The sequence below is a fragment of the Mustelus asterias genome, chromosome 9 (assembly GCF_964213995.1).
Source record: "Mustelus asterias chromosome 9, sMusAst1.hap1.1, whole genome shotgun sequence".
Lineage (NCBI taxonomy): Eukaryota > Metazoa > Chordata > Chondrichthyes > Carcharhiniformes > Triakidae > Mustelus > Mustelus asterias.
The window spans coordinates 6,717,994-6,744,758 of NC_135809.1; the positions used below are offsets into that span (position 1 = coordinate 6,717,994).

Sequence of the window (26,765 nt, forward strand, 5' to 3'; positions counted from 1 at the left end):
AATTTGAAGAGATTTCTTGTTTGGTTGTAACTGTCTTCCAGCTCTGTCGGATAAAGAATTTACTCCAGTAAATCCCACTAATATTCTCTGGGGAACAGAGCCCACATTAGTTCTGACTGACAGCACTGCCTGTTGCTGTGAAGGTGACGATGTGACTGTCAGTGCTGCCTGTTGCTATGAAGATGACAGGTTGTGACAGACAGCACTGCCTGTTGCTGTGAAGGTGACGATGTGACTGTCAGCACTGCTTGTTGCTATGAAGGTGACGGTAAGATGAAGAGAGCTGTGTTCACTTTGGGTTTGTGTGCAGTAACTCTGGGTCAGGCTCCTGAGAATGCCAGCACTGCCATCTATTGATTGGTTTAAATGTTTTGAACGATGCCAAGATTATCTTGAAGTTATTGAGAACGTGAGTCCAGGGCACCCTGGGTTCAACACCATGGGTTCAGTTCACCATGGGTTCAGGGCACCCTGGGTTCAGGGCACCCTGGGTTCAGGGCACCATGGGTTCAGGGCACCCTGGGTTCAGGACATCATGGGTTCAGGACATCATGGGTTCAGGGCACCCTGGGTTCAGGGCACCATGGGTTCAGGACACCATGGGTTCAGGACATCATGGGTTCAGGACATCATGGGTTCAGGACACCCTGGGTTCAGGACACCCTGGGTTCAGGGCACCATGGGTTCAGGGCACCCAGGGTTCAACACCATGGGTTCAGGACACCCTGGGTTCAGGGCACCATGGGTTCAGGACACCATGGGTTCAGGACATCATGGGTTCAGGACACCCTGGGTTCAGGACACCCTGGGTTCAGGGCACCATGGGTTCAGGGCACCCAGGGTTCAACACCATGGGTTCAGGACACCCTGGGTTCAACACCATGGGTTCAGGACACCCTGGGTTCAGGACACCCTGAGATCAGGGCACGCTGGGTTCAGGACACCATGGGTTCAGGACACCCTGGGTTCAGGACATCATGGGTTCAGGGCACCCTGGGTTCAGGGCACCATGGGTTCAGGACACCCTGGGTTCAGGACACCCTGGGTTCAGGACACCCTGGGTTCAGGACACCCTGGGTTCAGGACATCATGGGTTCAGGACACCCTGGGTTCAGGACATCATGGGTTCAGGACACCCTGGGTTCAACACCATGGGTTCAGGGCACCCTGGGTTCAGGACATCATGGGTTCAACACCATGGGTTCAGGGCACCCTGGGTTCAACACCATGGGTTCAGGACACCCTGGGTTCAACACCATGGGTTCAGGGCACCCTGGGTTCAACACCATGGGTTCAGGACACCCTGGGTTCAACACCATGGGTTCAGGGCACCCTGGGTTCAGGATACCATAGGTTCAGGACACCATGGGTTCAACACCATGGGTTCAGGGCACCCTGGGTTCAGGGCACCCTGGGTTCAGGACATCATGGGTTCAGGACATCATGGGTTCAGGGCACCATGGGTTCAGGACATCATGGGTTCAGGACACCATGGGTTCAACACCATGGGTTCAGGGCACCCTGGGTTCAGGGCACCCTGGGTTCAGGACATCATGGGTACAGGGCACCATGGGGGGTTCAGGACATCATGGGTACAGGGCACCATGGGGGGTTCAGGACATCATGGGTACAGGGCACCATGGGGGGTTCAGGACATCATGGGTTCAGGACACCCTGGGTTCAGGACACCCTGGGTTCAGGACACCCTGGGTTCAGGGCACCCTGGGTTCAGGGCACCATGGGTTCAGGACACCCTGGGTTCAGGACACCCTGGGTTCAGGGCACCATGCCATCGTTTAGAGGCTTCGCTGCCATTGTTGAACCAATAACCTGACCTGGATACACACCAATTATCCACTCTTCATACAAGGTTCATTATCTTTTGTCATAATATTTCTGTCTCTATCTGTTTAATCCCTCTCTCATGACCCCTTTCAATCCTTGCCTCATGCCCTCCCTCCCTCACACCCCTCCTTCGATCTCCCAGAGGTATAGATGGGCATTTCCCAGACTGGAGATGAGTTGAAAGTGCTGTTCCCCAGGGATCAGTGTTGGGACCCTTGTTTTCTGATTTATATAAATGATTTAGAGATGGGTGTTGAAGGCAAAATCTCTAAATTTGCAGATACTAAGTTGGGGAGAATATTGAATTGTGAGAATGATGCTGAGCGACTTCAAAGGGACATGGACAAGTTGGCCAAATGGGCAGACACCTGGCAGATGAATTTCAACGCAGTGAAATGTGAGGTAATACATTTTGGTGGAAGAAACATGGGGAGGCAATACAGGCTCAGTGGAACATGAGGGGAGTACAGGAGCAGAGGTACTTCAGGGTTCAACAGCATCATTCTCCGAAGGTGCCCAGACAAATTAAAACAGTTAAGAAGGCTTATCAGATTCTTGCATTTATAAATAGAGGCATAGAGTATAAAAGCAAGGAAGTGACACTGCACCTCTACAGATCATTGGTCAGATGACATTTGGAGTATTGTGATCAGTTCTGGGCACTTATTTAAGGAAGGATGTTAAAGCCCCAGAGAGAGTGCAAACTATTAAAGGGTTCGATAGGATAGATGTAGAGAAGATGTTTCCACCTGAGGGGAGACTAAAACTAGAGGCTGTAGGCTAGCCCAATCACTGATAAACTCAATAGGGAATTGTTGAGGGCTGTTACGATGTTTTGCTTGTTGTAGTTAAAACTACCGTTCCCCTCAAGTAGCCAGACAAAGTCACAGAGTGGTTCAATATAGAGTTATAGAGGTTTACAACATGGAAACAGGCCCTTCGGCCCAACTTGTCCATGCTGCCCAGTTTTTACCACTAAGCTAATCCCAATTGCCCGTGTTTGGCCCATATCCCTCTATACCCATGTAACTGTCTAAATGCTTTTTAAAAGACAAAATTGTACCCACCTCTACTACTACCTCTGACAGCTCATTCCAGACTAGCTTGTGTTATGTTCTTTATTTGTGAACAAATGCGAGCACTTTTGCAGGAATACAAATCCCAAGATGAAACGTCCTGTACAGGAGAGCCTCTAGCTGTCCGTCTTAAACTTGTCAAAATGGTAATTATGCTAAATTACAGGTCTACAGATATACCACAGCAATCCTGAACATTCAGTGGTCTCTTCACAGCCCCACGCTGCACAGAATCCAGCAAATCGCAGCTTGCTAATCCATGTGCTCTACCATCTGGAAGGACACAGGGAGCGGGGACATGGGAACACCATTAACCTCCAAGTCACACCCATCCTAGCTTGGAATATATATCAGCATTCCTCTATCAGGGTCCCGGAACGGAACTCCCTCCCGGACAGCACTGTGGCTGTACCAGCACACAGAGTGCAGTGGTTCAAGATGGAGGCTCATCTTCACCTTCAAGGGCGGCTAGGAACGTAAAACAAAGGCTGACCACACCAGTGATCAAGTGACATTGACAACTGCCCTCCAAGGGCAATTAGGCGCCAGCCAGCAACGCCCATATCCCATGAATGAATAATAAAAAAAGTTTCCACGTGGGCCATTTGCGACTAACAGAATCATAGAATCCCTTGCAGGAGAAGGCCATTTGGCCCATCGAGTCTACACCATCTCCCCGACAGAGTATCTTACCCCGCCCCACACCTCACCTATGCCCTCAACTCCACATATTTACACCACTAATCCCCCTAACCTACACATCTCAGGACACTAAGGAGCAATTTAGCATGGCCAATCCACCCAACCTGCACATCTCAAGACTGTGGAAGGAAACCAGAGCACCCAGTGAAAACCCACACAGACACGGGGAGAACGTGCAGACTCCACACAGAAAGACATATGATTTATTGCCAACTATAGCGCTGCAGGCCTCCGACTAATGCAGAATTTAGAAATACATAAACAATTATAGCTTCAAATTTGATTACAAGTCATTAGCATATCAAAGATTTACATTTGCACACAAGTTATGTCTTTTTTAAATTTGATTTATTGTCACATGTATTTAGATACAGTAAAAAGTTTCTTCTTGCGAGCATACAGACAAAGCATACCATTCATAGAGTACACCCGGGAGAAGGAAAGGAGAGGGTGCAGGTTATAGTGCTACAGTCATAGCTAGGGTGTAGACAAAGATCAACTTAATGCGAGGTAGGTCCATTCAAAAGTCCGATGGCAACAGGGAAGAAGCTGCTCTTGAGTCGGTTGGTACGTGACCTCAGACTTTTGCATCCTTTTCCTAATGGAAGAAGGTGGAAGAGAGAATGTCCGGGGTGCATGGGGTCCTTGATTATGCTGGCTGCTTTCCCAAGGCAGCGGGAAGTGTAGACAGAGTCAATAAATGGGAGGCTGGTTTGCCTGATGGATTGGGCTTCGTTCATGAGCCTTTGTAGTTTCTTGCGGTCTTGGTCAGAGCAGGAGCCCATACCAAGCTGTGATACATCCGGAAAGAATCACCTCCTCCATGATCATCCTCAACACTGGTGCCCCGCAAGGCTGTGTCCTCTTCCCCTACTATACTCCTTATACACCTATGACTGTGTGGCCAAATTCCCCTCCAACTCTATTTGCAAGTTTGCTGATGACACCATCATAGTGGGTCAGATCTCAAACAATGATGAGACGGAGTACAGGAAAGATACAGAATCTGGTGAACTGGTGCGATGACAAAAGAACAAAGAAAAGTACAGCACAGGAACAGACCCTTTGGCTCTCCAAGCCTGTGCCGATCATGACTCTTGTCTAAACTAAAACCGTATGCACTTAGAGTCCATATCCTTCCATTCCCATCCTATTTGTGTAGTTGTCTAGTTGCCCCTTAAATGCCACAATCGTACCTGCTCCCACCACCTCCCTGGGCAACGCGTTCCAGACATTCACCACCCTCTGTGTAAAAAACTTGCCTCGCACATCTCCTCTAAACTTTTCCCCACGCACCTTAAACCTATGTCTCCCAGTACTTGACTTTTCTACCCTGGGAAAGAGCATCTGACTATCCACTCTGTGGATAACCTTTCTCTCAATGTCATTGAAACAAAGGAGATTGTCATCGACTTCAGGAAGTGTAGTGGAGAACACGCCCCTGTCTACATCAATGAAGATGAAGCGGAAATGGTGGAGAGCTTCAGGATTCTCGGCGTCCAGATCACCAACAATCTGTTCTGGTCCCGCCATGTGACACTATAATTAAGAAAGCCCACCAATGCCTCTACTTTCTCAGGAGGCTAAGGAAATTTGGCATGTCCACCACAACTCATAGAAATCATAGAAACCCTACAGTGCAGAAAGAGGCCATTTGGCCCATCGACTCTGCACCAACCACAATCCCACCCAGGCCCCAGCCCCATATCTCTGCATATTTACCCGCTAATCCCTCTAACCTATGCATCTCGGGACTCTAAGGAGCAATTTTTGGCATGGCCAATCAACCTAACCCGCACATCTTTGGACTGTGGGAGGAAACCGGAGCAACCGGAGGAACCCCACGCAGACACGAGGAGAATGTGGAACTCTTACCAACTTTTACAGATGCACCATAGAAAGCATCCTTTCTAGATGTATCATAGCTTGGTATGGCTTCTGCTCTGACCAAGATCACAACAAAGGGTTGTGAACGAAGCCCAATCTATCACGCAAATCCACTCACAACTATCAATTGGGTTTACATCATGCATACATAAGGGTATAGTTGTCCAATTATAACTTGTGCACATCTTCCTAATTATATTACCATCAAGCAATGATAGCTATATCTCTGACCAATGGTATATCAACCTCCCTTTCCATTGTCCCTTGTTCTAAAGGGCAAACATGAGCTGCAGCTGCACACAGTTCAATTAAATGTCCTTGACTCTTACCTGGGTCTGCTTTAATCAAGACCTGTGGTTTTCACATAGCTTTCCCTGAGTGAGTGAGATACAGCCTGCAGCTTATGTGATTTTTAGACTTGTGTGATTATTAATCCTTTCAGGAATGCAGGAGGAATGGCCTTATATGGGTTAGAATGTGGAACTTGCTACTACAAGCAGTAATTCAGGAAAATAACATAAGAGGCATTTAAAACAAAGTACAAAACACAAGGAACAGAGGACATATTAATGGAGTTAGATGAAGAGGGGTGGGAGGAGGTTTACGTGAAGCAGAATACAGCAGTTGGGCCAAATGGCCTGTTTCTGCACTGCAAACATGATGCAAAGACAGCCGAGGTGTTCAGGAGAGAATTGGATAATTATTGGAAGAGAAGGAAATTGGAGAGCTTCAGGAAAAAGGCAGAGGAATGGGATGAGGCCAATTGCTCTTGCAGAAAGCTAGCAGTGACACAATGGGCCGAATGGCCTACTTCCAAGCTGTGACTATTCTATGGTTCTATGTAATATATAAATTCACCCCCAATATATGAAAGACAATTGATCTTCCAGAGATCAATCCTTTTAATTGATGAGACTTCTTACTGTGTCCACCCCAGTCCAACGCCGGCATCTCCACATCATGTAATCCGTAGAATCCCTATAGTGCAGAAACAGGCCATTCAACCCATCGAGGCTGCACCGACTCTCCGAAAGAGCATCATAACCAAGCTCTCCCCTCCGTCCATAACCCAATGCATTTACTGTGGCTAATCTGGCACGGTGGCACAGTGGTTAGCACTGCTGCCTCACAGCGCCAGGGACCCGGGTTCAATTCCAGCCTTGGGTCACTGTCTGTGTAGAGTCTGCACGTTCTCCCCATGTCTGCGTGGGTTTCCTCCAAGTGCTCCAGTTTCCTCCCACAGTCTGAAAGAGGTGCTGGTTAGGTGCATCAGCCGTGCTAAATCATAGAATCATAGAATCCCGACAGTACAGAAGGAGGTTATTCGGCCCATTGAATCTGCATCAACCACAATCCCAGCCAGGCCCTATTCCCGCAACCCCACATCTTTACCCTGTTAATCCCCTAACACTAGGGTCAATTTAGCATAGCCAATCAACCTAACCTGCACATCTTTGGACAGTGGGATAGTCCCTGGCGCTGTGAGGCAGCAGTGCTAACCACTGTGCTACCGTGCCGCCCAAATTCCCCCTCAACGTACCAGAATAGGTGGTGTGGTGACTAGGGGATTTTGACAGTAACTTCATTGCAGTGTTAATGTAAGCCTTCTTGTGATTTGATTTGATTTATTATTGTCACATGTACTGCGTGCTATACAGACAAAACATACCGTTCATCGAGAAGGAAAGGAGAAAGTGCAGAATGTAGTGTTACAGTCATAGCTAGGGTGTAGAGAAAGATCAACTTAATGCAAGGTAAGTCCATTCAAACGTCTGACAGCAGCAGGGAAGAAGCAGACACTAATAAATTTTTTTTTTTTAATCCACCTAACCTGCACATCTTTGGACTGTGGGAGGAAACTGGAGCACCCGGAGGAAACCCACACAGACACGGGGAGAACGTGCAGACTCTGCACAGTCACCCAAGTCTAGAATTGAACCTGGGTCCCTGGCGCTGAAACAGTAGTGCAAACACTGTGCCATCGTCACTCACTGAGAATCTCTTCTGATCCTGCTGATCCAATATTCCAAAAAATATTGGAATTTTCTCAGGGATTCCATAAACTCTAACACATCATAAAATGCACACACCTGTACCTTTATACCAGCCTCACGAGGTTCAATATTTAATTTATCACTTGCAAACTCTTTGAAAGACTTGGAATTTGTATCTGATGCCATTTTCCTCTTGGATTTCACTCGGAACTTCAGGAAACCTAATGGAAACAAAAGGATACGTGCAAAGCCATGTGACTCTCTGAACACAATCAAGAACATTGACGTTCACTTCTTGTAAAAAGAAAACATCCCAAATATTTTTACTCTAGTTTGCATCATACAAACCCCCAGAATCAAAGAGGCGGGCTTGAAGGAGGCTGTTGAAGGTCAAAGAGGTGAAGGGTTTCAAAGGAGAGAATCCCAGGGCGTAGAGACAAGATGGTCCAAAGATGCGCAGGTTAGGTGGATTGGCCATGGTAAATGTGTGGGGTTATGGGCAGAGGGGAGGGCCTGGATGGGATGCTCTTTCTGGTGCTCTTTAGCTCAATAATCGCCCTAACCAACACATAGAGTATAAAAGCTGGAGTTAGAGTATAAAAGCTGGAGTCTGATGTTGCAGCTGTATAGAACGCTGGTTAGGCCACATTTGGAGTACTGCGTCCAGTTCTGGTCGCCGCACTACCAGAAGGACGTGGAGGCATTGGAAAGAGTGCAGAGAAGATTTACCAGGATGTTGCCTGGTATGGAGGGTCTTAGCTATGAGGAGAGATTGGGTAGACTGGGGTTGTTCTCCTTGGAAAGACGGAGAATGAGGGGAGATCTAATAGAGGTATACAAGATTATGAAGGGTATAGATAGGGTAAACAGTGGGAAGCTTTTTCCCAGGTCGGAGGTGACGATCACGAGAGGTCACGGGCTCAAGCTGAGAGGGGCGAAGTATAACTCAGACATCAGAGGGACGTTTTTTACACAGAGGGTGGTGGGGGCCTGGAATGCGCTGCCAAGTAGGGTGGTGGAGGCAGGCACACTGACATCGTTTAAGACTTACCTGGATAGTCACATGAGCAGCCTGGGAATGGAGGGATACAAACGATTGGTCTAGTTGGACCAAGGAGCGGCACAGGCTTGGAGGGCCGAAGGGCCTGTTTCCTGTGCTGTACTGTTCTTTGTTCTTTGTTCTTTGTTTATCTTTGGACACTAAGGGACAATTTAGCATGGTCAATCCACCTAACCCGCACATCTTTGGATTGTGGGAGGAAACTGGAGCACCCGGAGGAAACCCACGCAGACACGGGGAGAACGTGCAGACACTGCACAAACAGTGACCCAAGCCGGGAATCGAATCTGGTGCTGTGAAGCAGCAGTGCTAGCCACTGTTAAATTTAATCTGCACATTTGTAAACACCTCACCCCCCCCAGTTTCCCAGTCCCGGATTCCTGAGAAAATCTCCTGTGTTTTAAGGGATTGTTTTTGCCATTGTTGTCCCTTGTCACTTAACAGACAGAAATCCATTAATGGACATCCGGAGTGGCACGGTGGTTAGCACTGCTGCTTCACAGCGCCAGGGACCCGGGTTCAATTCCAGCCTCGAGTCACTGTCTGTGCGGAGTTTGCATGTTTTCCCCATGTCTGCGTGGGTTTCCTCCGGGTGCTCCGGTTTCCTCCCTCAGTCCAAAGATGTGCTGGTTAGGTGCATTGGCTATGCTAAATTGCCCCTTGATGTACCCGAACAGGTGCCGGAGTGTGGCGACTAGGGGATTTTCACAGTAACTTCATTGCAGTGTTAATGTAAGCCTACTTGTGACACTAACAAGTAAACTTTCCAAACCATGACCGCTACCATCTAGAAGGACAAGGGCAGCAGATAACTGGGAATACCACCACCTGGAGGTTCCCCTCCAAGTCATTCACCATCCTGACTTAGAAATATATCACTGTTCCTTCACAGTCCCTGGGTCAAAATCCTGGAACTCCCTCCTTAACAGCGCTGTGGGTGTGCCTACACCACATGGACTGCAGCGGTTCAAGAAGGCAGCTCACCACCACCTTCTGGAGGGCAATTAGGGATGGGCAATAAATGCTGACCTAGCCAGCGAAGCCCACAACCCATAAATGAATAAAGACGTTTCTTGCTGGTTAATTTTCTACACCTGTACCATTATGCCTGATGCCAGAGTGGGTCATTCGGGGGGTGGGTCTGCTATATATTTCCCTTTTAATCCTGTGTACAGTTCTGGTCACCCTATTATAGAAAGGATATTATTAAACTAGAAAGAGTGTAGAAAAGATTTACTGGGATGCTACCGGGACTTGATGGTTTGTGGTATAAAGAGAGGCTGGATAGACTGGGACTTTTTTCTCTGGAGCGCAGGAGGCCGAGGGGTGATCTTTTGGAGGTCTATAAAATAATGAGGGGCACAGATCAGCTAGATCGTCAATATCTTCTCCCAAAGGTAGGGGAGTCTAAAACTAGAGGGCATAGGTTTAAGGTGAGAGGGGAGAGATACAAAAGTGTCCAGAGGGGCAATTTTTTCACACAGAGAGTGGTGAGTGTCTAGAACAAGCTGCCAGCGGTAGTAGTGGAGGTGGGTACAATTTTATCCTTTAAAAAGCGTTTAGATAGTTCCACGAGCAAGATGGGTATAGAGGGATATGGGCTAAATGCGGGCAATTGGGACTAGCCTAGGGGTTTAAAGAAAAAGGGCGGCATGGACAAGTTGAGCCGAAGGGCCTGTTTCCATGCTGTAAACCTCTATGGCTCTATGAGATTAGGAATTAATTTATTTCATATTAAAGCATGTAGGGTTTATGTAAAGTTTGACTTCACCTTCTCCCCAGTAGAAGTTTGAAACTTACAACTAAAGTCAGTGGGGGAAATTCTCCCTTCCCGCTTGCCACGGGAATCGCAGGCGCGGGGGTGGACTACGCAAAGGTCCTTTGACCTCGGGCAGGATTCTCCAGTCCTGGGATGAGCGTGGCCGGACGAAGAATCCCATGCCTTCATTAGTTTTTACAGAATTGAGCACACATCATGATAATGCTGGGAATCGGAAACACAAACAGAAAATGCTGGAAATACCCAGCAGGTCTGGCAGCGTCTGTGGAGAGGGAAACTGAGTTCTGTCGAAGGGTCACAACCCAAAATGTTAACTCTGTCTCTCTCTCTCTCTCCACATGCTGCCAGACCTGCTGAGTGTTTCCAGCATTTTCTGTTTTTACTCCCCACATCATGAAGATGGGAGTTGCACAAGGATTTCCTCTCCAGGGGGTGGCTTTGTTGCAATTATAATCACCTTTCATAAGTTGAGTTCAACCAAGAAAAGCAAAAGAAAAACAGGTGACAACTATTTTATCCAAATTGGGAAGCTGACTGGACAGTGAATATTTCCAATCAGCAATATCAGCAACAGCTGGGAAAAGCTAACTGCCCATCAACTGGTCTCAACTGCCTGCAAGTGATGCGGAGATGCCGGCGCTGGACTGGGGTGGGCACAGTAAGAAGTCTCACAACACCAGGTTAAAGTCCAACAGGTTTATTTAGAATTACGAGCTTTCGGAGTGTTGCTCCTTCATCAGGTGAATGGAGAGGTAGGTTCACAAACACGGCATATCACGCGATCTTCTTGGAGATCCTCTCCACTTTGAGCTGGCGGTTTGCCGTGTCGGTGGTAGCCATGATGTGGAGATGCCACGTTGGACTAAGGTGGGCACGGTGATATGCCATGTTTGTGAATTCATCTCTCCGCTCACCTGATGAAGGAGCAGCGCTCTGAAAGCTCGTGATTCCAAATAAACCTGTTGGACTTTAACCTGGTGTTGTGAGACTTCTTACTGTGCCCATCAGCAAGTGGCATTGACTGGTTTCAACTGGTATCGACTGGTCTCCATTCCCAGTTAGAAATATAGAAATGTAGAAAACAGTATCAGGAGGAGGCCATATCACCAATGTTCCAGTGAAGCTCAACGCACACTGGAGGAACCGCATCTCACCTTCCGACACTTCACAGCCTTCCAGTCTCAACATCGAATTCAACAACTTCAGATGACTTGCTCTACCCCCACCTCCACCCCTTTGTTTTCATTCTATTTTATTTAATTTTTTACTGTTCTCTACCTTTTATTTCTTTATTATCTTTCTTCATTTTTCTTGCCCCCCCCCCACTCTTTCCTTCCTCCTACTTAATCTTCCTTCCCTTACCTTTTCTTCCCCCGCTTCCCCTTTTCTACATTCTACCTCTGTCCCATTCCTCCCCCCCCCCCCCCCCCCCCCACCCCCCCGCCAACATTTCCACCTGTCACAGCTTACAGCTTCTCTGCCGTTTGTCCATTCTCACCCTTTATTCTCTTTGTGGGCTGCCATTAGCAGCCTTTCCCCCTGGTTTCTGTGGCTATGACTCATCTTTCATTCCCTCCCCCTGCAGTATGAATATCTCCCACTTTCTACGCCTTTTAGCTTTGACAAAGGGTCGTCTGGACTCGAAACGTCAGCTCTTTTCTCTCCAGACCTGCTGAGATTTTCCAGCGTTTTCTCTTTTGGTTCCAGCTTCACCTGTTTTCCTTCTTCTCGTAAAGCAGAAGGAAAGATTTTGATTCTTACTCATCAAGAAGTTTGAATGCGTCGCGGTCAAATTCTGGGAAGAAAGTGTCAGTGTTGAAAGTAGCCATGATGTTTGTGAGATAGATCCGGTCACAGGCTGGGTGTTTCATGGCCTCCTGTGGACGGAAGCAGACACTCGGTCACAGTGACTCACAGGGCAGTACCTGCTGGGCTCTTTACAAAGGGGATTTTAAAAATAATATACAAACATCATTTCACACAACTTTCCTCTGACGCAGCGAGTTACTCAGTTACTGGAAACATGAAGTGGCTCCAACGCTCCCTGCTAGTGTACGACACACTGCAATTCCCCTCTCATTCCTCAACTCAACTCCAGTAAAACCGCCTGCCACAAAACTAATCCCTCATTAGTTTCTGATTAGACAGCAGAAAGGAAGTAATCCCCATCATGTGATGTTGCAAAGCGACGAGGACAGCCCACTGTACAATAAACAATGTTGAAAATCAGCGCAGTCCGTTCCAAGACCTGGGGGGGGGGACATACAATGCTGGAGAAACTCTTAAGAACGGCATGGTGGCAGTGGTTAGCACTGCTGCCTCAGCGCCAAGGACATGTGTTCGATTCCCAGCTTGGGACACTGTCTGTGTTGACTTTGCACATTCTCCCCGTGCCTGCCTGGGTTTCCTCCCGCACTCCAAAGATGTGCGGGTTAGGTTGATTGGCCATGTTAAATTGACCCTTAGTGTCAGGAGGACTAGCTAGGGTAAATATGAGGGGTTATGTGAATAGGGCCTGGCTGGGATTGTAATTGGTGCAGACTCGATGGGCCAAATGACCTCCTTCTGCACTGTAGGGATTCTGTGATTATTCGAACTAGGAGCAGGAGTAGGCCATCTGGCCCCTCGACCCTGCTCCGCCATTCAATAAGATCATGGCTGATCTTTTTGTGGACTCAGCTCCACTTACCCGCCCGCTCACCATAACGGGCGGCACGGTAGCACAGTGGTTAGCACTGCTGCTTCACAGCTCCAGGGTCCCGGGTTCGATTCCCGGCTCGGGTCACTGTCTGTGTGGAGTTTGCACATTCTCCTCGTGTCTGCGTGGGTTTCCTCCGGGTGCTCCGGTTTCCTCCCACAGTCCAAAGATGTGCGGGTTAGGTTGATTGGCCAGGTTAAAAATTGCCCCTTAGAGTCCTGAGATGCGTAGGTTAGAGGGATTAGTGGGTAAATATGTGGGGGTAGGGCCTGGGTGGGATTGTGGTCGGTGCAGACTCGATGGGCCGAATGGCCTCCTTCTGCACTGTAGGGTTTCTATGATTTCAACCCTTAATTCCTTCACTGTTCAAAAATTTATCTATCCTTGCCTTAAAAACATTCAATGAGGTAGCCTCAACTGCTTCACTGGGCAGGGAATTCCGCAGATTCACAACCCTTTGTGTGAAGAAGTTCCTCCTCAACTCAGTCCTAAATCTGCACCCCCTTATTTTGAGGCCATGCCCCCTAGTTCTAGTTTCACCTGCAGTGGAAACAGTGGAAACAACTTCCCTGCTTCTATCTTATCTATTCCCTTCATAATCTTATATGTTTCTATAAGATCTCCCCTCATTCTTCTGAATTCCAATGCGCATAGCCCCAGTCTACTCAGTCTCTCCTCATAAGCCAACCCTCTCAACTCCGGGATCCGCTCTACAGCATCTGTGGAGAGCAAAGCAGAGTTAACGCCTCGAGTCCAAAATAACTTTTCATTGGATCTGGAGAGAGGCGGAAATGTGATGGGTTTTATGCAGCTGTAACGGTGGGGGGGGGGGGGGGGGGGGGGGGGGGGGGGGGGGATGGGGGGATGGGCTGTGGTTAGGGTCAAGTGGAGTAAAAGGGGAAGGTCAGGTTAGAGGGCAGGGGAGATGAAATTACAAAGATGCCATGGAACAAAAGAGAATGGGAATGGTGGTAGTAAAGGAACAAAGCACTGGTCTCGAGGAGGTGTTAATAGTAGAATAAAGGTCAGCATTGTCTGAAAGCAAGATAATAATATGTTGATAGCAAAATAAAAGTCAGCACTTGGTAATGGGAACAGTTGCTGTCAAAGAACAAAGAAAATTACAGCACAGGAACAGGCCCTTCGGCCCTTCAAGCCTGCACCGACCATGCTGCCCAACTTAACTAAAACCCCCTACCCTTCCAGGGACCATATCCCTCTATTCCTATCCTATTCATGTATTTGTCAAGATGCCCCTTAGAAGCCTATTCCTTCCAGAAGACCCCTCATGGTTTTGAACAACTCTATCAAATCTCCTCTCAATCTTCTCTGAAGAGGAACAGCTCCAGCTTCCTCTGTCTATCTTCATAACTGAAGTCCCTGATTCTCATGAATCATTTCTGCATCTTCTGTAACACATTCACAAAGTGTGGGTCCCAGACCTGGATTCATTGCTCCAGCTGAGGCTGCAGCAGTTTTCCAAAGGTTCACCATAATTTCCTTGCTTTGATACTCTGTTTAGAAAGCCCAGGATTCAATCTGCCTTGTTAACCACTTTCCTAACCCGTTCTGCTGCATTCAATGATTTGTGCGCATTTAGCCCAGGTCTGTCTGCTCCAGCAACCCCTTTAGAATTGTATCCTTTATTTTGTATTGCTTCTCCATGTTCTTCCGACCGGAATGAATCACTTCACATTTCTCTGCATTTTATTTCATCTGCTGAACTTGACCCTTTTGCGATTTCACGTTGTCCCTGGGCTATGTCCACGTTCGATGTTATAGGCTAAAAAACCTTTTATTGATGTTCCCACGCTCCTGATTTACTGGCACCCGGTCCGGAAGGGGTGGTGGGGGAGGACGACCTCCTCGTGAACCTGCTCCTGGGCCAAGCTTGCCATCAACAGCGGGCGACCGAGGCAATCGTCTGACCCGATTGTCTGCCCCTCTACCATGGCTACTTTCGCAGCCGGGTGTACCTGGAGAGCATGTGGTTTCCGTGGGCACCATCGAGGCCTTCCATGCCCACTGGGCACCGCAGGGACTGGGGTGCATTATCGACTCCCCCCTTAATCACATTTTGATTTGATGTTTGGAGTTTCCTTTCCGCTTTGTCTTTTGTTTTGGGCGGTTCTCTTCTGTTTAGGGGCTGCCCTTCTTTGTCCCCGAGTTTGCTTAACTTGGTTCATTTGCTTGGCAACAGAAAGAGATGCCCATGTCCACCTATTTTTACCAGTGTCTCTTTGTCCCCTTACACTCAATCACCGCCTGCCCCACGGTTCACAACACGGCATGGGCGGCACATTGGCACAGTGGTTAGCACTGCTGCTTCACAGCGCCAGGGACCCAGGTTCGATTCCCAGCTCCGGTCACTGTCTGTGTGGAGTTTGCACGTTCTCCCCGTCTCTGCGTGGGTTTCCTCCGGGTGCTCCGGTTTCCTCCCACAGTCCGAAAGACGTGCTGGTTAGGTTCATTGACCTGAACAGGCGCTGGGCTGTGGCGATGAGGGGAATTTCACAGTAACTTCATTGCAGTGTTAATGTAAGCCTTACTTGTGACAAATAAATAAATAAACTTTAAAAACAAAACTTCCAGGTTTTGTGTCATCTGCAAACTTTTAAATTGTGCCGTGTACCGCCCAAGCCTCGGTCTTTAATATCGATCTACACCGGGTGTGTTGCGGAAGATATACACAGTGTGCAGAATAGGAGGAGACCAGCTCATCGCCAGAGTCTGTAGATGCCACCTGTACTTGGCTCAGATCAAGCACAAGTTGGGAGCAATGCCTTCTCCTGTCAGCTTGGATCTTGTTTGTCTCTCTTGTGGGGATTCAATTTGAATTTGGTTTTTGGAGCCAGCAAGGAGATGGGTTTGGTTCTACCCGGTCCACTCTGCACATTGGCTTTGTAACCTTAACAATGGAGTAAAGATTTAAACAAAATAAAAATTCCTTCTGCAGGTATCGAGCTATCTGGAGAAAGCATCAGGAATTGGTGTCAGTGCAAAGCCAAGAGGGCGGCACGGTGGCACAGTGGTTGGCACTGCTGCCTCACAGCAGTTGGCACTGCTGCCTCACAGCGCCAGGGACCCGGGTTCAATTCCCGGCTTGGGTCATTGTCTGTGTGGAGTTTGCACATTCTCCCCGTGTCTGCGTGGGTTTCCCCCGGGTGCTCCAGTTTCCTCCCACAGTCCAAAGATGTGCGGGTTAGGTGGATTGGCCGTGCTAAATTGCCCCTTAGTGTTAGGGGGACCAGCTAGGGTAAATGCATGCGGTTATGGGGATAGGGCCTGGGTGGGAAGGTGGTCGGTGCAGACTCGATGGGCCGAATGGTCTCCTTCTGCACTGTGGTATTCTATGTTGAAACCATCAACTCCCCAATGAACAGCAGAGCAGCAAGAGACGGAACACAATCTGACCTATAAACATTCATTCATTTTAGTTTTTTTCCATGTTGTTACCTCGAAGGGTTTGACGCCGCCGATGACCCATATAGTTTCGATTTCCTCACTCAGGGGAGGGAGCAAAGCCAGGTCAATGGCGCTGAGCAGGTCTCGGCACAGATAGTTTGCATTCTTAGGCACAGAACTGATTAAAAAAGGTAAAGTTAGTGTCACTCACTATCCTAGCTGAAGGTGCAACTTCTAGAATTAAATCACTCGTGAAATATTTACTTGCTTTAAATTACCCTTCGTAAGATTTAACTGTCACTATTTTGTTTTTTGATCAATGTACAGGAATTAAATGGGTGATGACCTCGTGATATTATCGCTAGACTATTAATCCACAAACTCAGCTAATCATAGAATCCTGCAATGCAGAAGGAGGCCATTTGGCCCATCGAGTCTGCACCATCCACGATCCCACCCAGGCCCTACCCCCTAGCCCCATGCAATTATTTACCCTAGCCAGTCCCCCTGACACTAAGGAGAAATTTAGCATGGCCAATCCACCTAACCTGCACATCTTTGGACTGTGGGAGGAAACCGGAGGAAACCCACGCAGACACGGGGAGAATGTGCAAACTCCACACAGACAGTGACCCAAGCTGGGAATCAAACCCGGGTCCCTGGCGCTGTGAGGCAGCAGTGCTAACCACTGTGCCACCGTGCTGCCCCGGGTCCCTGGCGCTGTGAGGCAGCAGCGCTAACCACTGTGCTGCCCAAATGTCCTGGGGACCCGGGTTTGAATCCCGCCATAGCAATGGTTTAGTGGAATTTGAATTCAATAAAAAATATCTGGAATTAGGAATCTACCATGAAACCATTGTCGATTGTCAAAATAAACCCATCTTGTTCACTAATGTCCTTTACGGAAAGAAATCTGCCGTCCTCACCTGGTCTGGCCTACATGTGACTCCAGAGCCACAGCAATGTGGGTGACTCTCAACTGCCCTTGGGCAACTAGGGATGGGCAATAAATGCTGGCCAGCCAGCGACGCCCATGTCCCATGGATGAATAAGAAATAATGTTTTAGTCTCAAGGCCTTGTGTATGATAGGGAAGGAATCTTTTCAATTAACAAATGGATTGAAGTTAGTTTGACTCTGACAGCGATATTCGTAATAAAGAAATGTGTATGGCTGAAAACCCTTCCTGACAGCGGAATGTTCCGGTCCCGCCAGAGCAACACACCCCCCCCCCACACCTCCCCTCCACGATGCCCCCCACCCAATGCCCCCCCATGGGGCAGGTTCCACGGTTCCCCAGTGGTGCAGCTGGCGAGCAACACGAAGGGCTATAAACTTTGGTGGGACTGGTGGCAATGGCGAGGTGTCTCCGCCGTGGGACTACCCTAGGGGCGAGGTGGGGGGAGCAGGGGGTGGGGGTGGAAAATCCCAGCCAAAGTCCGGAATTTTACCGGCACGCCCGCCCCGGAATTGAGGGGGGGTGGGGGGGGGGACGGTGAGACTCACAGAGCGGCATTCTCCATTGGCCTCGGGTGGGATCTTAGGAGCCCTGGACGGGCGAGGCAGTAAACTTCCGGCAAAAGTGTTTCATTTTGCACTTTTCCGGACAGACACAAGAATTCCAAATTTCAAAGAGAACAACAATATATACCCGCATGATAGAAGGGTGCTGATTGGTTGACCATTCTCAAGTTCTCAAAAAAAATCAACTCATTCTGAGCAGTCTCCGGTCCATAGTTTCCATTGGAACTCTCCTTCCCAGATATCGCTGCAAATCCAGTGATTCGATTCCCGGACTCTCCGAGATTCAATGGGTGGAACTTCGCCCCCTTTGAAAATAATTGTGGGGGACGTCTATTTTCGGGTCCCAGTTGTGCACTTTTTGACAAGTGTGTCGGGTACAATCTAACTGGGCACTGCTGCCGTCGAGGGAATCTCCACCTCGAGGTGCCCTTTGACGAGGTTTGAAAATAAGGAGCTGGCTGGCCACCCCTCCGTGGGGTAGTTCACCATTCCCTGCAGTTCTGTTTAAAGATGGGGAGCAGGGGAGTAGAAAAGGGAGGGTGGCACGGTGGCACAGCGGTTAGCACTGCTACTTCACAGCGCCAGGGACCCGGGTTCAATTCCCGGCTTGAGTCACTGTCTGTGCGGAGTCTGCACATTCTCCCCGTGTCTGTGTGGGTTTCCTCCAGGTGCTCTGGTTTCCTCCCACAGTCTGAAAGACGTGCTGGTTAGGTGCGTTGGCCGTGCTAAATTCTCCCTCAGTGTACCCAAACAGGCGCCGGAGTATGGCGACTAGGGGATTTTCACAGTAACTTCATTGCAGTGTTAATGTAAGCCTACTTGTGACACTAATAAATAAACTTTAGGTCCCTTGTCAGCCTCCTGCCAATCTCTGGCCTCAGTGCGGGGCAGGTGGGAGGTGCCTGTCCATCACCTGGAAGGTCTCAACGGCGCACCCAATCTGCCCACCATTGGGCATTAGTTATTCAAATTCCCTACCCTCCGCTGTTGGGGTGGTAACCACCACTGGTTCTACCCTGCCTCTGGCAAGATCTGCCAGAGATGGTGAAGCATTGCCTGCCCACACGATACCATCCTCTCCAGCACCTGTAAGTGAGTGTGGGAAGATTCTGTCCAATGGGTGAGATATCATCTCGCTCAGAACCTACCCACCAACAGAGTAAAAATCAAGCCCATAATAACTTTCTCATGGGTCAGGAGTGCTGTCTGAACAACAAAGAACAAAGAACAGCACAGGAACAGGCCTTCGGCCCTCCAAGCCTGTGCCAATCTCATTGTCCGATCTAAACCAACCATCTGTATCCCTCTATTCCCTGCCTGTTCATGTGTCTATCCAGATAAGTCTTAAATGTCGCTAATGCGTCTGCCTCAACCACCTCACTTGGCAGTGCATTCCAGGCCCCCACCACCATCTGTGTAAAAAAACCTCCCCTGCACATCTCCACTGAACCTTTCCCCCCTTACCCTGAACTTGTGCCCCCTTGTAATTGTCATTTCTGCCCTGGGAAAAAGCTTCCAACTGTTCAGCCTATCCACACCCCTCATAATTTTATAAACTTCTATCAGGTTGTCCCTCAGCCTCCATCTTTCCAGGGAGAACAATCCCAGTTTATTCAACCTCTCCTCATACCTGAAACTCTCCATACCAGGCAACATCCTGGTAAATCTTTTCTGCACTCTCTCCAAAGCCTCCACATCCTTCTGGTAGTGTGGTGACCAGAATTGGACACAGTATTCCAAATGTGGCCTAACCAACGTTTTATACAAGTGTAACATAATTTGCCAACTTCTATACTCGATGGGAGGTGATCGTGTGTTCAAGGGTGATCACTCACACAGAGCCACTCATTAGTTGTGTCCAGGTTAGGTCACAAACCTCTTTGATTCCCCTCTGAATTCTACCCACTTTCGGAAGGTAAAACGGATTATTAATGGGTTAAATGGTGGTCCATCATCTGATCTATTTCTAACAACTTTCATCCAACACATCTGAAGAATGACTGTTATCATCAGCGAGGTGTCAATGTTTGCAAGGACCTTGGCGATTAATGGATGGTTAGTCATGGGCTGTCATAAAGCAGGCTTGACCAGCTGAGATGACAGGTGGGTAACACTTGGAACCAATTAGCAATTCAATCCACGGAGAACTTCCATTCCAAAGATTCCAGGGCTCAGACCTCCTTCCCCCTTCGCCCCCCACTGCCACCGTGAACTTGAATTGTCAGTTTCCAGTGAAGAAGATGAAGGTTACTCCCTTTACGTGTTCTGTGAGTCCAATTTCTCTAATTTGCCACAATTTCGAGTCATGTATAACTTACCTCAAAGTTCTGCTTAAAACGACACCATAACAATTTGGCAAGGAAGAACAGTCTTTGATGGCACTTCCTTTTCCCCAGATCACTAGGTTTTTCTTGCCTGAAATTGAAATGTTGTAAAATAACCCCCACAAAATCTGTTTCATTCAATTTGACAAAATGACCAGGAGGCCATTCGGCCCGCTGAGTCAGTGCTGGCATTCTGCAAGAATGACACAGCGAATCCCACTATCCCTCATCATTTCTCCACAGTCCTGCAAATGTTCTCCCTTTGGTTGCTTACCCCATCCCATTTTGAAATCCATGATTGAACCTGTCTCCACCGCATTCTCGGGCAGTGCATTCTAGACTCTAACCACATGCTGCGTAAAAAGGTTTTTCCTCGGGTTGCCATTGCTTTCTTTGATATTCACCTTAAATCAGTGCCCACTGCTTCTCAATCCTTCTGCCAAGGGGAACAATTTCTTCCTGTCGACTTTTACAGACCTCTTGATCACGAATGCTTTTATCAAAACTCTTCTCCAAGGAGAACAACCCACCTTGTCCAATCTATCCTCAGAACTCTTTCATCCCCCAGGCCATTTCCTGAATCTATTCTGCACCCTCTCTAAAACCTTCATGTCCTTCCTGAAGGGCAGTGTCCAGAATTAGGCACCAATCCAGCCTCCCATCCATTAACTCTGTCTACACTTCCTGCTGCCTCGGCAAAGCAGCCAGCATAACTGAGGACCCCACAGACCCTGGACATTCTCTCTACCACCTTCTTCCTTCTGGAAAATGATACAAAAGTCTGAGGTCACATACCAACCGACTCAAGAACAGCTTCTTCTCTGCTCCTGTCAGACTTTTGAATGGACCCACCTTGCATTAAGCTGGTCTTTCTCTACACCCTAGCTATGACTGTAACACTACATTCTGCACTCTCTCCTTTCCTTCTCTATTAACGGTATGTTTTGTCTGTATAGCACGCAAGAAACAATACTTTTCACTGTATGTTAATTCATGTGACAATAATAAATCAAATCAAATCAAATCAAATCAAACCTGGGCAAAGGATTAAAGCAAGGAGCCAGGAGTCCCAGGATGGAGTTTAATTTAGACAAATGCGAGGTGATGCATTTTGGTAGATTGAACCAGGGCAGGACTTACTCAGTTAATGGTAGGGCATTGGGGAGAGTTACAGAACAAAGAGATCTAGGGGTACATGTTCATAGCTCCTTGAAAGTGGAGTCACAGGTGGACAGAGTGGTGAAGAAGGCATTCAGCATTCTTGGTTTCATCGGTCAAAACATTGAATACAGGAGTTGGGACGTCTTGTTAAAGTTGTACAATCTTGTGGAGATGCCGGCGTTGGACTGGGGTAAACACAGTAAGAAGTTTAACAACACCAGGTTAAAGTCCAACAGGTTTATTTGGTAGCAAAAGCCACACAGTGTGGCTTTTGCTACCAAATAAACCTGTTGGACTTTAACCTGGTGTTGTTAAACTTCTTACAAAGTTGTACAAGACATTGATAAGGCCACACTTGGAATACTGTGTGCGATTCTGCTCACCCTATTATAGAAAGGATATTATTAAACTAGAAAGAGTGCAGAAAAGATTTACTAGGATGCTACCGGGACTTGATGGATTGAGTTATAAGGAGAGCCTGAATAGACTGGGACTTTTTCCTCTGGAGCGTAGGAGGCTGAGGGGTGATCTTATAGAGGTCTATAAAATAATGAGGGGCATAGACAAGGTAGATAGTCAGTATCTTTTCCCAAAGGTAGGGGAGTCTAAAACTAGAGGGCATAGGTTTAAGGTGAGAGGGGAGAGATACAAAAGTGTCCAGAGGGGCAATTTTTTCACACAGAGGGCAGTGAGTGTCTGGAACAAGCTGGCAGAGCTAGTAGTAGAGGCGGGTACAATTTTGTCTTTTAAGAAGCATTTAGATAGTTACATGGGTAAGATGGGTATAGAGGGATATGGGCCAAATGCGGGCAATTGGGATTAGTTTAGGGGTTTTAAAAAAAAAGGCGGCATGGACAAGTTGGGCCGAAGGGCCTGTTTCCTTGCTGTAAACCTCTGTGACTCTATGATAGGGTTAACCAGAATTGGCAATGCTTGAGTTCAGCTTAAAGGGAGTCATGAGGCAGAACAGGAGTTTGATTGTTGTGGTTCTCTGCATTAAAATGCCAACATACCTGCAGCGGAGACAGAAGTCATCTTTGAAAGAAAGTATTTATATTCATTCCTGCAGAAAAGGATCAGAAACTTAATAAACAGACAGGATACAATGGGCAGCAGCTTATCTCTGTGATAACCCCCAGGACTTGCACAGGGAATCACTGAGTGACCTCCCCGTAGGACCCGGAGAATACAACCTCCCTGGGGACTGGTAATTAACTCACCAGGTGGAGCTCGCATACCCAGCCCTGTATAAAGCAGGACCCCGAGTGGGTCCATCATTCCATTGTCCTAGTTGGGAACTGTTTGTGTTCACTATAGGCTTGTGCTTTTTGCTTTGCTTTATTTTGTGCAATAAAGCCCTGTTCCTTTACAGCCAACTCCAGGAGTTATTATCACCTCCACTGAAGATAGTCATAGCTCGGGGGCAGGCTCGAAGGGCCGAGTGGCCTGCTCCTGCTACTAGTTTCTATGTTTCAATTACAGGGTGCTGACTCCCACACTTGCCAGCCGTTTGCCCTCAGCATGCCCTCATATGGGGCGGCATGTTGGCACGGTGGTTAGCACTGCTGCCTCACAGCACTAGGGACCCGGGTTCGATTCCCGGCTTGGGTCACTGTCTGTGTGGAGTTTGCATGTTCTCCCCGTGTCTGCGTGGATTTCCTCCGGGTGCTCCGGTTTCCTCCCACAGTCCAAAGACGTGCTGGTTGGGTGCATTGGTCATGCTAAATTCTCCCTCAGTGTATCCGGACAGGTGCCGGAGTGTGACGACTAGGGGATTTTCACAGTAACTTCACTGCAGTGTTAATGTAAACCTACTTGTGATAAATAAATAAACTTTGTAAGGTAACCCAATGCCCCAGTTAGACTGGCTACCCTGGTCAATCATTGTACAAACAATTCTCATCCACTCAGCAGTGACAATGAAGTTGTGAAGTTGGCAGTACCCGTGTCAACATCTCGGTCTAGAAGTTCAGGAACAGCAGGTGGACCTGGACCTTGACCAAGCGAAGAACAGCAAGAGATTGGCGGTGAAGTAAGCAGCGAGGCTACATTAATGACCTGCCTACCTCCTGGTCCTGTCCCTCGGTGGAACTGGTCAGAACGCAGCTTCATTGGCGAGAAGGTTTAAATGATGTGGAGATGCCGGCGTTGGACTGGGGTAAGCACAGTAAGAAGTCTCACAACACCGGTTAAAGTCCAACAGGTTTATTTGGTAGCAAATACCATAAGCTTTTGGAGCGCTGCTCCTTCATCAGATGGAGTGGAAATGTGCTCTCAAACAGTGCACAGAAACACAGAAATCAAGTTACAGAATACTAATTAGAATAAACTTTGTTCTTTGATGACTTAGAATAAAAGATGACTTAGAATAAACTCGCATTCTAATTAGTATTCTGTAACTTGATTTCTGTGTCTCTGTGCACTGTTTGAGAGCACATTTCCACTCCATCTGACGAAGGAGCAGCGCTCCGAAAGCTTATGGTATTTGCTACCAAATAAACCTGTTGGACTTTAACCTGGTGTTGTGAGACTTCTTACTGAGAAGGTTTAAAACCAGCATTGATGAGAATGTTTTAAAAACTGAATTCCAGGGTGGCACGCTGGCACAGTGGTTAGCACTGCTGCCTCACAGCGCCAGGGACCCGGGTTCGATTCCCGGCTTGGGTCACTGTCTGTGTGGAGTTTCTGTGTCTGTGTCTGCGTGGGTTTCCTCCGGGTGCTCCGGTTTCCTCCCACAGTCCAAAGATGTGCAGGTTAGGTGGATTGGCTATGATAAATTGCCTCTTAGTGTCAGGGGGATTAGCTAGGATAAATGCATGGGGTTGTGGGGATAGGGTCTGGGTGGGATTGTGGTCGGTGCAGACTCGATGGGCCGAATGGCCTCCTTCTGCACTGTAAGATTCTATGAAAGAATTCACACTGACCGCTCAGGACAGGAAAGTAGCATTACACCCGTTTGTTACAAGTTAAAACTTATCCCGTTTGACAACATGAACAGCTGGAGCACCGTGTGCAGTTCCAGTCGCCACACTATAGGAAGGATGTGATTGCACTGGACAGGATGCAGAGAGATTCATCAGGATGCTGCCTGGGCTGGAGTGTTTCAGCAATGAAGAGAGGCTGGTTAGGCTGGGGTTGTTTTCCTTGGAGCAGAGAAAGCTGAGGGGGGACCTGACTGAGGTGTACAAAATGATGAGGGACATAGATAGGGTAATTAGGAAGGAACTTTTCCCCTTAGTAGAGGGGTCAATAACCAGGGTCAAGGTAAGGGGCAGGAGGTTTAGAAGGAATTTGGAGAAAAGCTTTTTCACCCAGAGGGTGGTGGGAATCTGGAACTCGCTGCCTGAAAGGGTGGGAGAGGCAGGAACCCTCACAACATTTAAGAAGTATTTAGATGAACACTTGGAACATCATAACAGACAAGGCTAAGGACCAAGTGCTGGAAAACAACCCCAGCCTAACCAGCCTCTCTTCATTGCTGAAACACTCCAGCCTAGGCTGCATCCTGGTGAATCTTCTCTGCATCCTGTCCAGCGACTAGATCTGCACAAAGTACTCCAGCTGGAAAATGGGATTAGAATGGATAAGTGCTTAGAATCATAGTAAGAAGTTTAACAACACCAGGTTAAAGTCCAACAGGTTTATTTGGTAGCAAAAGCCACACAAGCTTTCGGAGCTCTAAGTCCCTTCTTCAGGTGAGTGGGAATTCTGTTCACTGTTTGTGAACAGAATTCCCACTCACCTGAAGAAGGGGCTTAGAGCTCCGAAAGCTTGTGTGGCTTTTGCTACCAAATAAACCTGTTGGACTTTAACCTGGTGTTGTTAAACTTCTGACTGTGTTTACCCCAGTCCAACGCCGGCATCTCCACATCATAGAATCATAGAACCATAGAATCCCTACAGTGCAGAAGGAGGCCATTCGGTCCATCGAATCTGCAGTAACCACCATCTCACCCTATGAACCGTATGCTCTGTCTGTACAGCGCGCAAGAAACAATTCTTTTCACTGTATGTTAATACATGTGACAATAATAAATCAAATCAAACCTATCCTCATGCTAGTCCCCCTGACACTAAGGGGCAATTCACAACGCCAGGGATCCGGGTTCGATTCCCGGCTTGGGTCACTGTCTGTGCAGAGTCTGCATGTTCTCCCCGTGTCTGCGTGGGTTTCCTCCGGGTGCTCTGGTTTCCTCCCACATTCTGAAAGATGTGTTGGTTCGGGTGCATTGACTCGAACAGGCGCCAGAGTGTGGCGACTAGGGGAATTTCACAGTAACTTAATTGCAGTGTTAATGTAAGCCTTACTTGTAACTAATAAATAAACTTTAACTTTAAAACTTTAGCATGGCCAATCCACCTAACCACCTTTCAGACTGTGGGAGGAAACCGGAGCACCCGGAGGAAACCCACGCAGACACAGGGAGAACGTGCAGACTCCACACAGACAGTGACCCGAGGCTGGGAATCGAACCCGGGTCCCTGGCTCTGTGAGGCGGCAGTGCTAACCACTGTGCCACCACGCTTGATGGCTGGCACAGACACGATGGGCCGAAGGGCCTCTTTCTGCGTTGTGAAACTCTATTACATCATTGAAAATTACCAGACTCAGGAAATGCAGTGCAGGTTGGAGCCGTTTCCATGCATTTCACCTCCCGGGAGCTCACTGGGTGGGTTATGCCATGGGCTACTACAGAACGGGCGACTATAATGTGGAGATGGCCAGCTGTTATCTTCCCAGATTATTTCCGGAAAAGGAGCTCGCTGCGGCAAAGCTTTCTCCACGCTGCCAACTCCCTCCATATTCCGCCAGTGTAAAAGCAGACGGACAGGGCGCTGTATAAATCTTTAACACTCACGGTAAATGCCAGGGCAGATTCCCACAAATGCCGATCCCCATGTTACTGTCAGCTGCTGCAATGATCCGCAAGGGCTTGGGCTCCATTGTCATCCAGGGCACTGGACCAGGAACCTGCACACACACCCACACACTGCCTAGTTACACTCGCAAACAGGAAATTGACGCAAACTCACCCAGTTACTTCTGCTGCAAAAAAAAACTTTGCGTAAAGGTGATTTACATCGATATTTATATCACATTGATTTAACATTGATAACTGAGGGTGTAACTGGCTCCTTGAGCGGTTTCAGTGATAACTGCGAGTACCCCCACTGAGAAACGAATTGTATATGTGACGGATTTCTTAATGCTCGTAAAAACATAAACGTTTTTTTAAAAAAGTTTGCGCGCCCCCAATCACAACATTATCTGAACATGTCAATGGAAAGTGAGATACTCGGTGTTTTTAA

The 26,765-nt window shown here is 48.0% G+C and overlaps 2 protein-coding genes across 3 annotated transcripts in view; one reads left to right on the forward strand and one right to left on the reverse strand.

Annotated features, from left to right (window-relative positions):
* ric8b (RIC8 guanine nucleotide exchange factor B) overlaps positions 1-26,765 on the forward strand; it is a 470,590-nt gene that overhangs the window by 292,832 nt on the left and 150,993 nt on the right. The window lies entirely within an intron of this gene.
* On the reverse strand, positions 7,508-26,442 carry LOC144499070 (dihydrofolate reductase). Its single transcript, XM_078221131.1, has 6 exons — positions 26,315-26,442; positions 22,469-22,518; positions 20,289-20,385; positions 16,499-16,625; positions 12,106-12,221; positions 7,508-7,725 (listed from the first exon to the last, which is right to left on the reverse strand). The coding sequence occupies exons 1-6, from the start codon at positions 26,404-26,406 to the stop codon at positions 7,644-7,646; spliced, it is 564 nt and encodes a 187-aa protein (XP_078077257.1). The 5' UTR covers positions 26,407-26,442; the 3' UTR covers positions 7,508-7,643.